The 15,301-nt window shown below is 40.3% G+C and overlaps 1 protein-coding gene across 1 annotated transcript in view; it reads left to right on the forward strand.

The window, feature by feature from the left end:
* Positions 1-1,259: 1,259 nt before the first annotated feature.
* The window catches only part of Polr1b (RNA polymerase I subunit B), a 32,330-nt gene continuing 18,288 nt past the window's right edge, over positions 1,260-15,301 (forward strand). The window contains exons 1-9 of the mRNA XM_020175253.2: positions 1,260-1,503; positions 5,411-5,578; positions 5,796-5,942; positions 7,214-7,346; positions 9,162-9,298; positions 10,099-10,322; positions 11,081-11,252; positions 13,078-13,249; positions 14,210-14,491. Coding sequence (XP_020030842.2) covers positions 1,327-1,503; positions 5,411-5,578; positions 5,796-5,942; positions 7,214-7,346; positions 9,162-9,298; positions 10,099-10,322; positions 11,081-11,252; positions 13,078-13,249; positions 14,210-14,491 — 1,612 coding nt within the window. The 5' untranslated portion in view covers positions 1,260-1,326. The remainder of the gene's footprint in view (positions 1,504-5,410; positions 5,579-5,795; positions 5,943-7,213; positions 7,347-9,161; positions 9,299-10,098; positions 10,323-11,080; positions 11,253-13,077; positions 13,250-14,209; positions 14,492-15,301) is intronic.

The following is a 15,301-nucleotide window of genomic DNA, read 5'->3' on the forward strand; positions in this document are numbered from 1 at the left end:
AATTGAAATCCTTGTACACTGCCAGGAGAAATTAAAATTGTATAGCTCATTTGAAAAATGGTTTCACAGAACCTCAAAAAGTGAACTATGGAGTTAATTTATGACACAGAAATTCCATTCTGTGATAATTACTCTTGATTGTCAACTTGACTGGATTGAGAGATGCCTCGGAGGTTAGTGAAGCACAACTTGATGTATGTCTATAAGGGCATTTCCAGAGATGATTAATTAAGGGGGGAAGACCCACCTTGAATTTGGACCACTATCCCATAGGCCAGGGGCCCATATAGAATAAAATGGGAGAAAGGAGAAAGCCCTCTAACTCAGGCACTCTGCTTCCTGGCCACCATGGGTGAGTTGCTCCGCTCTGCCATGTCCTCCCCTCCGCCATGGACTGAAACCTCTGAACAATGAGCCAAAATAAATCTTTTCTTCTTTAAATTGCTTTCTCAGATATTTTGCCACAGTGATGAAAAGCTGACTACCATATATATATAGTAGGTATAATAGCTGCGATTTGAAAACACATTCAAATACTTGCACAGCGATATTCATCGCATTATTCATAATATCCACGGGTAGAAACAACCCAAAAGTTCATTGACTAGAGAATGGATAAACAAAATGAGGTATATCAATACATTGGATTATTAGTCAGCCATGAAAGAAATGAATATTGACATATGCTGCAACATGAATGAACCTTGAAAACAGCAGACAGAATGGTTAATCCTTTTAATGATTTGTGTTTTAAAGGAAGCAGAGAAATGGTGTGGTTGGTAGCAGAAAAGGACGAACTCCAGTACCACTAAAAAATTCATAGTAAACGTGTGTAGTGCAGTATTATGTGCCAACTGTGCCACAGTACAGCTATTAAATACCCACAGGATGAAGATGAAAGGTAGGATTAAATAGTATTCCTGGGAGATTAGCGACTCACAAAGAGGCTCGATAGACATTATTAAGGTTGTAAATACACTTGGAGACCACCCAACTCCCCCCAGCCCCCCAGCCAGGATTTCGGTCCAGGTGATTGAACGAATGTCGGCCACAGAGGTCACAAGCTGCAGTGGAGAGGGTTTCCACCTTTGATCATTTGAGAGGAGCAATCTAGGTGGCACACAAAAAAGCTATTCAGTTCTAACCGGCCCATTCACACTACAGTTCGGGTTGCAAGCCGACCCTATTAAACCGCAGGACCCGGGGAGGAGGGGACGGACCAAACAAGAGGGAACTACATTTCCCAGCAGGCCGCGGGCTCTGAGACTCCGGCCATTTCTACACACGCGTGTAGAGCCTGCGCTGGTGCCCCGAGTGCTGGGGGACATGGATCCCGGCGGTCGGTGGCGGAGCCTCCCCAGTGGGCCTAGCCTAAAGCATTTGACCGACCCATCTTACGGGATCCCGAAGGAGCAGCAGCAGGCGGCGTTGCAGGACCTGACGCGGGCGCACGTGGACTCCTTCAACTACGCCGTGCACGAGGGTCTCAGTCACGCGGTGCAGGTGAGCGCGGCGTCCTCCCAGGATCGCAGCTGCAGGGCGATGCGAGTAGACTAGGGGCTGGTGGGAGGTGGCGGGAAACGGAGCGCGGGGCCCGTGAGAAGGGGTTCCGGGCTGGGCGGCCACAATGTAACCCCAGGTATGCGTACTCATTTATCCTGCTAGGGGAGAGAAAAGCAGGGGAAAATGTATCTGTGATTTCTGGATTTATATGTGATTATGACTAGTAGGGTTTTTTTTTTTTTTTTTGCTCTATTGGATTTGAACTCAGGGCCTCACGCTTGGTAGGCAGGCGCTCCTACCACTTGAGCCACGCCCCCAGTCCTTTTTTTTTTTTTGGCAGTTGGTTATTTTTGAGATAGAGTCTCGCTTTTTGCTTGGCCAGCTTGTATCTCGATTGTCCTAATTGGTTTTCCCTGCATAGCTAGCATGACAGGCGTGCACCATTGGCCTAGACATTGAGATGGGGGTCCCTCAGACTTTTTGCCTGAGGTGGCCTCGAACAGATTTCGCCCATTTTCACTTCCCCAGTTGCTAGGATTACAGGGAAAGCCACTGCCTCCTAGCTTGAGTTGTAGGGTTTTTTTTTTTGTAAGACAGTCTGTTTAGGGTGTGCTTCCCAACCATTCACAAAGCACATGCACTTGAAGTCTTACTTTCTAAAACTACCTCAAAAAATTCTGAACTGATTCCATAGATAGAGTGTAATGTGCAAGGTCATCCTTTGGTTTCCTTCTCTTAGCGTTTGAAAGAGGAACACTACTGGGTGTCTGATCTGAATTGGACAGGTGTTGAGGAACATATAAATGAGTTGTAAAGATGGGTCCACTGGGCAGTGGTGGCAGAGTTCAGGTGAGGATGGTGGCCTCCTCTGAGGGTAAAGAAGAGGCATCCCCTGGAAGAGACAGCCCATGCCCTTCAGTGTTCCATATTGTGTTTTGGAGGTGGAGTGATGGAAACCTCAAAACAGTCTTGAGAACTGCTCTGCCAAGAGTTTGGATAGGCTACTAAGCAGCACATGGGAAGTGCAGCTAAACCAGGAATTTAGAAAGTGTAGGATTAGGTGAATCCAGTAAAAGAGGAGTGCATTTCCTCTGGGGGAAAGGCAGCAGAGAGAGCCACTGGCTTAGGGCATACTACCCTGGGGGTAGTTGTTTTGGGATAGCAGGGAGAGAAATAATGTGTAGAGCTTTGGTTGAATCTCATGCTTCCAGATATTGGAGCCATTCAATATCTGATTCGAAGATCAGTACCCACCCTTTTTGAGAAAGACAAGAGTGATGGGGACTATCTGTATGGTCCCTGGGCTCTTAGGAGGTAATGGCTACAAGAAAAATTATTTGCAATTAATTGATGCTAGAGCTTATCAAAATAATGACAGAAGAGTCCAGGGTTGAGATACTCAGGGAAGGCTTGCTCAAAAATAATACAAAAGGAGTACAGGTGCATAGAGTTTTTACAGAGTAATACACCAATTGCTAACTTTTTTGTCCCTTCTACTCTTAAAATCCTTGAGGGACCCCTAAAGAGCTTTTGTTTACCAATATTCACTTCATTAGAAATTAAAATTGTGAAATTTATTAAAAGGTTAATTCATTTAAAAATAAACCAGTATGCATAAACATTTCTCACAAAGAATATTTTCCAAAGAACAAAAGCAAAAGCAAAAAAGAGTCGCATTTTAAAAATCTTCTAAAATGTCTGGCTTTTTAGAAGACAGCTGGGTTCTCGACCTACTTCTGCATTCACTCCATTGTGATTTATTTATTTACTTTTTTTGGCAGCACTGGAATTTGAACTCAGGACCTATGCTTGTGTTCTTGTTTTCTTTTTTGCAGTACTGAGGCTTGAACTCAGGGCCTTCACCTTGAGCCACTCCACCAGCCCTTTTTTGTGAAGGGTTTTTTGAGGTAGGGTCTCGAGAACTGTTTGTCTGGGCTGGCTTCTAACCACGATCCTCCTCATCTCTGCCTCCTGAGTAGCTAGGATTACACGTGTGAGCCACCAGCACCCGACTATGTGATATATTCTTTTGGTTGAAGTAGATAAAGAAAATTTGACTCTATATAAATAATGACACCAGAACTTAGCTGGAATTGTAATACATAATACATAGTAAGGGAAGACCACTATCTATAAACCAGGGAAAAAATTGCCTTTATCATATTTTTGTTTATATATACTTTTTGCATGGTTCTTTGGGGTAGATCCTTCCATTCTGTAAGTTGGAATTTTTATGTCTGTTAATCTTTTCAGAATATAATTGAGCAAGCATGAGGCCCTGAGTTCAAACCCCAAAACCACCACCACCAAAACAAAAAAAAAAAGATTTTCATTATTTAGTGATTGTATATTTGCAAATTCAGCTACTCACTAAAATTTACTTGTAGTTACCAAATCTGTACCCACCAACAGGTCATTAATTGACACTGAATCACTCAGTGTGCTTGTTCATAGCTGAGTTGCAATAATGTAACACTCTCCCTCAGTGTTTCAGGTTCTCAGAGGATAAGCAGGGGCAAGAGTCCTTTTTGCTATCTATTTAATGCTGTGGTTTTTCCCCATTTTTGTGCTCTTTTTTCCCTGCCTTTCTTTTTCAGTGGTCCTGGGGTTTGAATTCAGGGCCTTGTGCCTGTTAGTATGTACCACCATAAGCCACCCTACAAAGCTTGTTTATTGGGTGGATTCTCCCTATTTTTAGGTCCAGGCTGCCTTGAACTGTGATCCTTCCAATTTCTGCCTCCCAAGTAGCTGGAATTACAAGCATGAGTCTGTAAAATAGGCACCAACCCATTTTTTGTGCTTTTTCTTGGTAAGTTTTGCTACTTAAAATTGCCCCCAAGTGTAGTACTAAAGTGCTGTGTTTCATGGAGAAAATACATGTTAGTGCTACTGCTGAGAGTTCCGTGTTAATGGCTTAGCAGTGTACGTGTATATTAAGTAAGGTGGCCTTAAAGGCAAACTTACATGCATAAACCAAGATTATATAATGAGCAATCAATGAAATACTGTGACTGGAGACTCATAGGACCCTAACTTTGTGTTTTCCCTAGGAGCAGTGGCTCATTGTTCACTGATGCACTGTTTGTGGCAACTTTTAGACCCTACGACTGTGAATAATGAGAACTGTCTATATTTAGACAGTACAGCTGTGGTTTGAGAAAGAAAATCTTCTAGTCTCCCTTTCTTTTTCAGCTAATGCTCTTCCTTGAATCTGAAATGTATGACAGATTTTATTTTTTAAATATTAAATTCTAAAATAGCACCAGCTTTAAGTAACAGTTTAAAAGTCTAGAAAATGACAGTTGAACTCACGTGAGGGTGGAGAACCTTTGTGTTCTTACTTGGCTCTGTTCTTGGCATTTTCATTATTTTAACACTAAGGTTGGGAACTGTATATTCATAGTTAATATATGGGATCGGTGGGGCCCCTTCCTCAAAAGAATAGGAAAGCTTCCCCAAGACCCTGCCTTGGAAGGGGAAAACCACCTTGGCCTACCATGTTCGCCTTTGTGTGGCCCTGGCTTCAGTATCAGATCACCAAGGAGTGAAATGTACAAGAATGGCATTAGTGGGCTCTAGAAAGATGTTCCTCTATCCTTGGCCTGTCAGCTGCAGGTCTGTTTGTTTTCTTGTGTACATAGAGGGTAGGCACTTGGTTTGGAGAGCAGGAGCTTTTCACAGTGAGAGCCTACTACACAATCTGACTTATGGTACCTGATTTAAAAAAAAAAAAAAAAACTTAGCTAATGCGTTGTGGTTTTTAAGTACTTAATGAAGTTATGAGAGTCCTTTTTAGAGATGTCACATTGACAGTACAGGTATAGTGCTTGTAGAACACATGAGGTTTGGAAGAATCTTAGAGACACTTGGAAACGCAAGCAGTTTAACAGTGTCAATTGTATTTCAGGCTATACCTCCCTTTGAGTTTGCTTTTAAAGATGAGCGTATCTCTCTTACTATTGTGGATGCGGTCATCAGTCCACCAACAGTTCCAAAAGGGACCATCTGCAAAGAGCTCAAGGTTTATCCAGCCGAATGTCGTGGGCGAAGGAGTACCTACCGTGGGAAGTTGACAGTGAGTACTAGTGAGAATGTGTTCTTGCTGACATCTTTGAAAATAGGGCTGATACCTAATAAGGTTTATCTGAGAATTCTGCTGGCTTAGTGCTGCCATCTAAGAGATCACATCTTCTAAATCAGCGGCATAAATCCCTTAATTATGGTCCTCTTCCTCACTTGTTTTTGCAGATTCAAATTCTTTTAAGTAATTATTTTCTTTTGTTTTCATCTAGGCTGATATCAGCTGGGCAGTGAATGGAATCTCAAAAGGAATCATTAAACAGTTTCTTGGCTATGTTCCCATCATGGTGAAGTCCCAGCTCTGTAACTTACACCACCTTCCTCCACAAGCCCTCATCGAGCACCATGAGGAGGCAGAGGTGAACACAGGGATCCAGGCCATGTGACAGTAGTTTAGGCCTGGATTGGGAGTGGGAAGACAGGAAGCTTGTCAGTGAGAGCCAGTTTCGCTGTCACTGCTTCAATTTCTGGATAGGTCAAATAGGGTACTAACATCTTGTCCTCACATACATGTGGCTCTTGATGATCCAACTGAGACAGTATGATAAAGCAGCTATGCAATTAGGGAACATTATCTTTGGGAGGAAGAGCTAGTAGTTTTTCCCCGATTTTCTTCCTCTTGTTCTTCCTCTTCGCCACTTTCTTCCTCCTGGGGATTGAACCCATGGCCTTGCATGACTTTCTACCATCTAACTACACTCCCAACTCTTAATTTTCTGAATTATACATATTTAGAGACATACTTCTAGGAAAAAAAAAAATTGAAGCTGTCTTCACCCACAAGACTATATTGTCAGAAATGCTTTCTTACTGACAGTATGATTCTGCAAGCATATTAAATCATTCATATACCTTCCCCTCATTTCTTTGAGCTATGTTAGCTGACTTTGGAACACTGAGTTGAAGTAATCAAAAAGTACAGACTGCCTGAAATGACGTCTTACACCTTGGGAAGACTGTTTTGGTGTCAGATCTTGATGTGACACTTAGCTTTTCTGCTTACCAGTTGGGTGGTTTTGGAAATTTTCATCTCCCTGAACTTCAGTTTCCTCTGTTGAAAATGGGCATAGTAGCAATCCAACTCATTATTATGAGGACTGAATGTTACAGTAACTCGGAGTACCTGCGTGCGTCATGTGATGGTTTCATAGTTAACAGGTAGTAGTCACTCTTTATTACAGAATGTGACTGACCAGAGTTATTGCAATATCTTTCTACATCTAGTAATCCAAATTTCTGGTTTGCAGAACTTTTATACAGCGAAATGTTTTTTATCTTACTTGGGAAGAAAAATGGTTACTGTTTTTATCTGTATACTTAATCTTTAGAGTGAAGTTTTCTTTTTAATGTCACTTAAAGATTGAAATAATTTTAGGAGGACAGAAAGACAGGTTAGGCTGAACCTGTCTGGTAGAGGGAAGTCACCTGTTTTCCTTCCATAATTTTCTCCCATGTACCATGAACCTTTCTGATCTGTGTGAATAATATGTCTGTACTGTTTTCAAGGGATCGGTAGTCCTTTTCACCTGTGTACACTTCTGCATGTTGCCCTGCACCTGGCTAGAAATAGGTTCATATATACAGTTACCATATACCTTTGTTTAATAAATGATAACCATCTCCTTGGCAGGAAATGGGAGGTTACTTTATAATCAATGGCATTGAAAAAGTTATCCGAATGTTGATTATGCCTCGGAGAAATTTCCCCATTGCAATGGTAAGACCAAAGTGGAAAAGCAGAGGACCTGGATATACTCAGTTTGGTAAGTTTTAGTGGTCATTGGAATGTCCTTTTAGAAAAGTTTAAAGCTGTTTAAAAAGCAGATGTGGGCTGTGGGGATGGCTCAAGTGGTAGAGCAACTGTTTAGCAAGCATCAGGCCAAGTTCAAAACTCCAGTCGTCCCCCTCACCCCTGCCAAAAAATAAATAAATATAAAAAAGCAGGTGCATGTGTAGAGGATTTTTAATATTTTCTCTTACATACTTTTTGTTTATTTTTCTAGTAAGCATTTCTGAGGTTAATGGAGGTGGGGGAGAAAATGAAAATTTGATGAATGGGGTTGATCAAAGGGTGTAAAGTTTTAGTTCCTGGTGCTGGTGTACAGTATGGTTGGCATAGTTAATAATACTGCATTGTTATATGAAATTTGATGGATAGATTTAAAGTATTCTAACTCTACATGTGCACATATACACTCAGCAGAGATGGCAACTGTGGAAGTGATTTTATCAACTTGTGGTAATCATTATACAGTATACAGATTTTCCTCACCTTAAGGTATTGCATCCTAATAAGTTGAACATATCATACATCAAAGATGCACTTAGGGGCTGGAAATGTAGCTTAATGGTAGAGCGTTTACTTGCCATGCACAAGTTCAGTTCCTGGCACCACAAATAAAAAAAAGGCACTTAACCTACCAAACATTGAAGCTTAGCTTAGCCTAGCCTACCTTAAAGGTGCTCAGAACACTTATACTAGCCTTCAGTTGGGGAAAATCACCTGACACAGAACGTGTTAAAATGTTCATTGTCTCATTTATGCATACAGGTTGAATTTTTGTAGACATGATGGGATATGAAAACACAAAACACAGTATCCAAAAACACTGGCAACATAGTACATCGTAGACTTATCATTTGCTTACCTCTTGATCACTGGGCTGACTGGGAGCTGCTGCTTGCTGCTGCTGTCCAAACTCATAAGAAAATATCATACATTTCTAGATTGAGAGAAGACCAAAATTTAAAAAGCAAAATATGATTTCCACTGAATGAGTCTGGCTCTCATACCAATGTAAAATGGAAGAATCACAAGTCAAATCATCATTAAATCAGGGCCATCTGTACATATATCAGATCATCACTTTAATATGTACATCCTTTTTTAATTAAGTATTTTTTTTTAAATAAAAACCTAGGACTGGAGGCGTGGCCCAGGCTATAGAGTGCTTGCTTTGCAAGTGCGAAGGCCTGAGTTCAAACCTCACTACCATCAAAAAAAACAAAACAAAAAAATTAAAAATCTACCTAAAGAAAGATTGCATAATGCAAAACCTGCTTTCTGTATTATATATATTTGTCTACATGAGGATGAAGGGTGGCCTGACTTGATCATAGGAAGGCAAGGGCCTTGGAAGTCTTCTGGTTTCAACTGCCTTGGCACTCCCCTCAAGGACCTGGCCTGTGCTTGCGTGCTCTCTGTGACAGTGCCCAGCTTTGCAAGATAATGTGTGACATTCTTTTCAACTCCTACATTTAAATAGTTTATCCTTAAAAGTGAGGTAAAAATGTAGCCTTTAACCATTGCTATATATGACACCTAGAAAAACAGCATGTCAGAATGTCCAGTCCTTTATTCTTTTGCTTCAGCAGTGTGTCTTAGCAGTCTTTGAAGCTGAATGAAACTTAGTATAAAGTTCTGCCATTCTCCATTGTAATTGTTGGGTCAAACCACCATGCATTGACCAGACTCTACAAGGTGTTGACTCTGCTTCTGCAGGATGCTCAGAATATAAAGTGCTGTAAGGCAAGGATCTTGGCCTATAGTTTATGATTTTTACTGTTTGTTTCATTAGGAGTTTCAATGCACTGTGTGAGGGAAGAACATTCTGCTGTCAACATGAACCTTCACTATGTGGAAAATGGCACAGTTATGTTGAACTTTATTTACCAGAAAGAATTGTTTTTTCTTCCTTTGGGATTTGCACTGAAGGTATGGCTTAATGAATACATTTTTTTTCCATGAGATGAGTAATTGGAGATAGTAATCTGTGCAAATTGGATGGATTCTCTTTGTTGAAATACTTGCTATACAGCCGGGCACTGTGGCTCATTTCTTTAATCCCAGCTACTCAGGACACTGAGCCTGGAGGAGGATTCCAAGCTTTGAGACCAGGCTGGGCAATACAGCAAGACCCTGTCTCAAATAAATAAGTATGCTGTGTCAGTTATCTGTGACTTCACAACAAATTGCCTCAGAATTCAATAAATACAGTAAACATTTCTCTCCCATAGTTTCTGTGGGTGAGGAATTTGGGAATGACTTGGAAAAGTCTTCAGGGGCTGAAGACTTGACTAGGCTTCACTTGACTGGTAAGTCTCGGTCAGTGTTTGTTGTTGGTAGGAGGTCTTAGTTTCTCTCTGTCATCTTCCACCAGAGAGTTAGCCAAGAGAACAAAGTGGAAGCTGCAATGCACTTTTATGACCTAGCCTTGGGAATCCACATCATCTTTTTTGCCACATGTTTTGGTTATGCATGCCAGTCCTAATTCAGTGTGGGAGGAACTGTACAAGTCTGAATATCAGGAAGTGAGAATCACTGGTGCCATCTTGGTGTCTGGCTGTCATATTAGGAGTATATTATTTTGGAAGGTTCATTTCAATTCAGTAATATTGGAGACTAATTTTTCTTGGGTATTAAAAATCACTAGAGAAGGTAATTGTAACTAAGGGAATAACATTTTAATTATTATTGACAAATAATTTTAAAGAAAGCTTTTTTTTCTGTTCTAGGCGCTTGTTGGCTTTTCTGATTATCAGATTTTTCAGGAACTCATCAAAGGAAAAGAGGATGACTCTTTCTTTAGGAGCTCTGTTTCTCAGATGTTAAGGATTGTAATGGAAGAGGGTTGTTCCACACAAAAGCAGGTCCTTAACTATCTAGGTGAATGCTTCAGAGTAAAACTCAATCTTCCTGACTGGTACCCTAATGAACAAGCTGCAGAGTTCCTGTTTAAGTATGTGTTCTGGGCCTGTGTTTGTGTTTGTGTTTGGGGGATGGAGATGGTGGTTCTTTGCATGGATCACAGTTTGTGCCAATGGGTCATCAGGAAATCAGTGATCCAGGTTATGATTCTGTTCCTGGCCCGTAGGGGCCAGCTTCTGTCTCTGTGGCCCTCCTCACCCTTCTTCTTATGGTAGTTTATTTCATTTTATTGTAGTTCTTAACCTTATTTTGAAATAATTACAAACTTCCAGAATGTTCACACAGGACATTGGACTCTTACAGACATTTACTTGATTACTTTGTGCATAGGTACACATTTTCTTTCTGTACTGTTTGAAAATTGCAGGTATCATGTCACTTTATTTCCCCAAAGCAATGACTTTGCTTATATAACCACTGTGTAATTATTAAAGGAGCCCAGATCCAGATCCAGACAAGCGCTGTCCAGTTTATGGCCACAGACCATCTGCTGAGCACTTGAGATATGGCCAGTGCAGTTGAGAAACTGAATTCTTAATTTTATTTAATTTTAATTGAACTGAGATAGCTGCATGTGACTACTTGCTCCCATATTCCAGCATAGGTCTTCGCTTTGTGACAGCATTCTGTTCATTGCTCATATTGCCAGTAAAGGTGAAAAGCTATCTCTTGGAGTAAGGATTTTTATTTTAAAGAGACATGAATTAGGGACCTTAGTCAGTAGGGTTGACAGTTAAATTGCTTAAAGATTTTTTTGTTTGTTTGTTTAGTTTTTTTCCTATTTTACAGCCAGTGCATCTGCATCCACTTGAACTCCAGTACTGAAAAGTTTTATTTGCTTTGTCTCATGACCCGGAAGCTCTTTGCTTTAGCAAGAGGAGAGTGCATGGAGGACAATCCTGATAGCTTAGTGAATCAGGAAGTTCTTACACCTGGTCAACTCTTCCTTATGTTTCTAAAGGTAAGTGCGTGCTGCTTTCTCCCTGGGTCACTTCATGGGGTGGTGTGGCTCTTATCTAGCAGTGTTGTTGTCTACATGTTAATAATTTCCAGTTTTGCCATTTTTCATAGTCTTTTTTTAAAGTTTAACAGTCAGGGACATACTAAAAAAATCTTAGCTTATAACAGGTTCAGAATTTTTTTTTGAGACAGGGCCTCTAGTAGCTCAGGCTGGCTTTGAACTGGCATTCCAGCTGGGATTACAAGTGAAAGCCACCACATCCAGCTCTGTTCAATTTTTTTTTTTTTTTTTGCAGTTTTGGGGTTTGAATTCAGGGCCTTGTGCTTGCCAGGCAGGTACTCTACCACTTGAGCCACACTTCCAGCCCATAATTTTTATTTATTTATTTATTTTTGGCAGCATTGGGGTTTGAACTCAGGGCCTCCACCTTGAGCCACTCCACCAGCCCTCTTTTTGTGATGGGCTTTTTCAGAATAGGGTCTCAACTAATTGCCCAGGTGGGCTTCAAACCATGATAAATCTCTGCCTCCTGAGTAGCTAGGATTACAGGCATGAGCCATTGCCACCTGGCTCCATAAAATTCTTCATACTGAAATACATTTGACTCAGAACTTTTCATGCACTGCTTCATGACTAGTGTTTATGAGGCTCAAATAAACATGATAAATACCAGTTTGTAGTGTGGGCCAGGTAAATGTAACTCCTTAGGAAGTTAACTAGAAAGAGTGACTAACGTTTAAGGTGATGGATATGCTAATTACCCAGATTTGATCATTACACAATGTGTATGTGTGTAGAGACATTACCTTGTACTCCACAAATTTGTATAATTATTATGTGTCAACAAAAATAAAATAGGGCTGGCAGAATGATTCAAGTGTACCTGACTAGCAAGTGTAAGGCCTGGAGTTCAAACCCCAGTACAATAAATAAGTAAATACATAAATACATATATAAGAACATAAATAAAACTTTTTTTTTTTTTTGAAGGAGAGCCAATAGGCCTCTAATAAAGGAGAGTTTACCTCCCTATTCTTCTGACTCCTTCTGTGTCAGGTTCCAGAGCTTTTGCCCATGTCTCAGTTCCTTTTCTCTATTTCCTAGTCAGTGTGTGCTCATTTTTCACCTCTTCAGGTTTTGGAGAAGAAGATGTCAATCTTCATAAGTTAATTAGCTGTCTTGGATGTTGCATCTAATTTGGAGACTTTGAGCTCTTCTTGGTTGTTTTTGTACTTGAAAACATGGAGATCGCTGCTTTGGTCTCAAAGCTTTGTGGTTGCTTTTTCTTGGGATTGAAGCTATTTAGATCACTTGATAAGAACATTTAAATTAAAAACTTTAATTAAAAAAATTGGCCTGAATTAAGGCCAAAGCAAACACATTTGATTATTTCCATTCAGGTGGTAATCTAGAGTGGTAGTCTGTCCTCACTCCATGTCTGAAGTGTTTTGCTCCTCTCTCCCATGGTTTGGACACATTTTTAGTTGTCACAATTGGTGTGCAGTGGTTAGAGGACAGGGATGCTGGCAAATATCCTACAATGCATAGGACAGCCCCCACCACAAGAACTCTCCAGTCAAAATGTTCACAGTGGTAAGGGTAAGAAACCCTGATCTAGACTTGCTTGTGTCTTCTGTCTAGAGAAAGTCCTGACCTACAGTTGTACATTAAAAAAGCTGTTTTTCAGGCTTGTGGATTAGGTGTTTCCATGTCAATTGGATAAATTAGAGGGATTTTATTATGGATTATACTGATTATGTGGAAGTAAATATGAAATTTATGATAATTAAAGCAATAGTATTTTAAATTAAATTGTTTCTTTCAGGAAAAAATGGAAACTTGGTTAGTGTCTATTAAAATGGCCTTAGATAAAAAAGCACAGAAGACCAATGTGTCCTTAAACACTGAAAATTTGATGAAGATTTTCAGTATGGGAGCAGACCTTACAAGACCATTTGAATATCTTCTTGCTACTGGGAATCTGCGATCAAAAACAGGTGAAATTAAATATAATAGACCTCACTTTTATTTTCAAATTATTTGCATGATACAAATTTATATGTTGCTAAGGGAAGTTTGGGGGTTTTTTTTGTTGTTGTTTTGACTGGACTCAGTTCAAACTGTTTGCCGGGCAGGTGCTCTGCCCCTTAAACAACACCCTCATCCTTTTTATTTTAGGTTTTTTTCAGATAGGGTCTTATTTTTTGCCTAGGGCTCAGGCTGTGATCCCTCACACCACTACACCTGGCTTGTTTTGTTGAGATTGGGTCTTGCTTAACTTTTTGCTTGCACTGGCTTCAAACTGCCATCCCCTGATATCTGCCTCCAGAGTAGCTAGATTTCAGGCATGAGACACTGTCCATCTGGAAGGTTCTTTTCAAAAGTAAACCCGCTTTCACTGAAGACAGATTTCATGTTAGGGCAAATTTTGATAAATGTCTGTTCTGAAAGCCTTGAGTCAAGTGTCTGTCTGTTCACTTAAATCCACTTCTAGTGACAAGTACATTCCATTCACTCTAGAAAACTAAGGACCACTGAGGTGTCTGAAGAAGGATTACTTAAAAGGAAGTCTGGAAGGGTCACTACACATGTCCATCCCTACACCATTTGCATCAGAATGAATTGGGAAACTTAAAAGTGGAAATTGGGATCCAGAAAGCAGTTGATCCAGTGCTCTTATGTGAATTTAATTATTTGCTGTTTCTTTATTTGTTTAATGTTCTCTCATAAAGGAGGTAGTGGTAGAGGAGATGGGTAAGCAGTTTGGGCCAATACAATTTGTGAAACCCTGGGACTTTTTTTGTTTCTAATTCTTTCCACTTACCAGAACTAACAGTGCATGTTACAGTAACCCACTCTGTGGTCTGTAGAGGGCTCTGAAGTTTTGTCACTTATCAAAGCCTCAAAAGCAGATGCTTTTCTAAAAAGTTTGGCCTGTTTTGTTTTATTTTATTAAGGTCTTGGCTTCCTGCAATATTCTGGACTGTGTATTGTGGCTGACAAGCTGAACTTCATACGCTATCTCTCCCATTTCCGCTGTGTGCACAGAGGGGCTGCTTTTGCGAAGATGAGAACCACGACAGTACGCAGGCTGCTGCCAGAGTCCTGGGGCTTCCTTTGCCCTGTGCACACCCCAGATGGGGCGCCCTGTGGTCTGATGAACCACTTAACTGCCATATGTGAGGTTGTCACTCAGTTTGCTTATACAACATCTATTCCAGCCTTGCTCTGCAGCTTGGGTATGTGATAAACAGCAATAAACAATCTTGTTTGGGTTTATGTTTTCTGACAAGTGCAACCCATTAAGTTATACTTCATTTGAGGATTCAGCAGAGATTTCTTACAAGAATTTTTTTTCACTCATCCGTGCAGGAGTTGGTCTACTTTCTTGTTTTCTTTATAGAAGATCAAATGTATTCTTTGGAAATGAAAACAAGAGAAATTAAATGTTATTGATATTTTCTTTCTTTCAAACAAAAATGTCAAAACATAGGAAATAGACCAGCAGTTAGTTTCAAAACTACAGAAACTACTGTGTAACTTTTTGAGTCACCCCCTCTGACATTTGTTGGTGGACCTTTGCATTTCTAAGAAGAAAACAGTGTTGCCCAGTGTATCCTGATGTCATCAGGAAGCTTTGTTCTAGTAGCCCTGTATTTACTATCTCTGTTTTGGCTAGAAAGCTCATTTTTCTTTCAGGTTTGATACTTGGTGAGTTTACCTTCATAGCTAAAGGTGTCAGCCTTTTCTTTGGGTATACTGTAGTTTTCTAGTCCTGGGGTTCTCCAGTTGTGATTTGGAAACTAGAAATCTCTGTCTTTGGTGGTCTGTGGAAATCCTATGGGATTAATATTTACACAATGTAATTTCCAGTTCATAGGGAACATATGGTAGGTATTCTTAAGTACCCAGAAGGGCATTGAGTCAAGGGTCAAGAAATTTCTGTGTAAAAGTACTTCCCCCATTTAGAGAATGACCTGTGAGAAGGGAGCCCCAGAGAAAATAATCAAGAAATACTCAAGATTCAGAAGATGTAATTGATATAATTT

This window comes from Castor canadensis, chromosome 12, assembly GCF_047511655.1.
Source record: "Castor canadensis chromosome 12, mCasCan1.hap1v2, whole genome shotgun sequence".
NCBI classification, from domain to species: domain Eukaryota; kingdom Metazoa; phylum Chordata; class Mammalia; order Rodentia; family Castoridae; genus Castor; species Castor canadensis.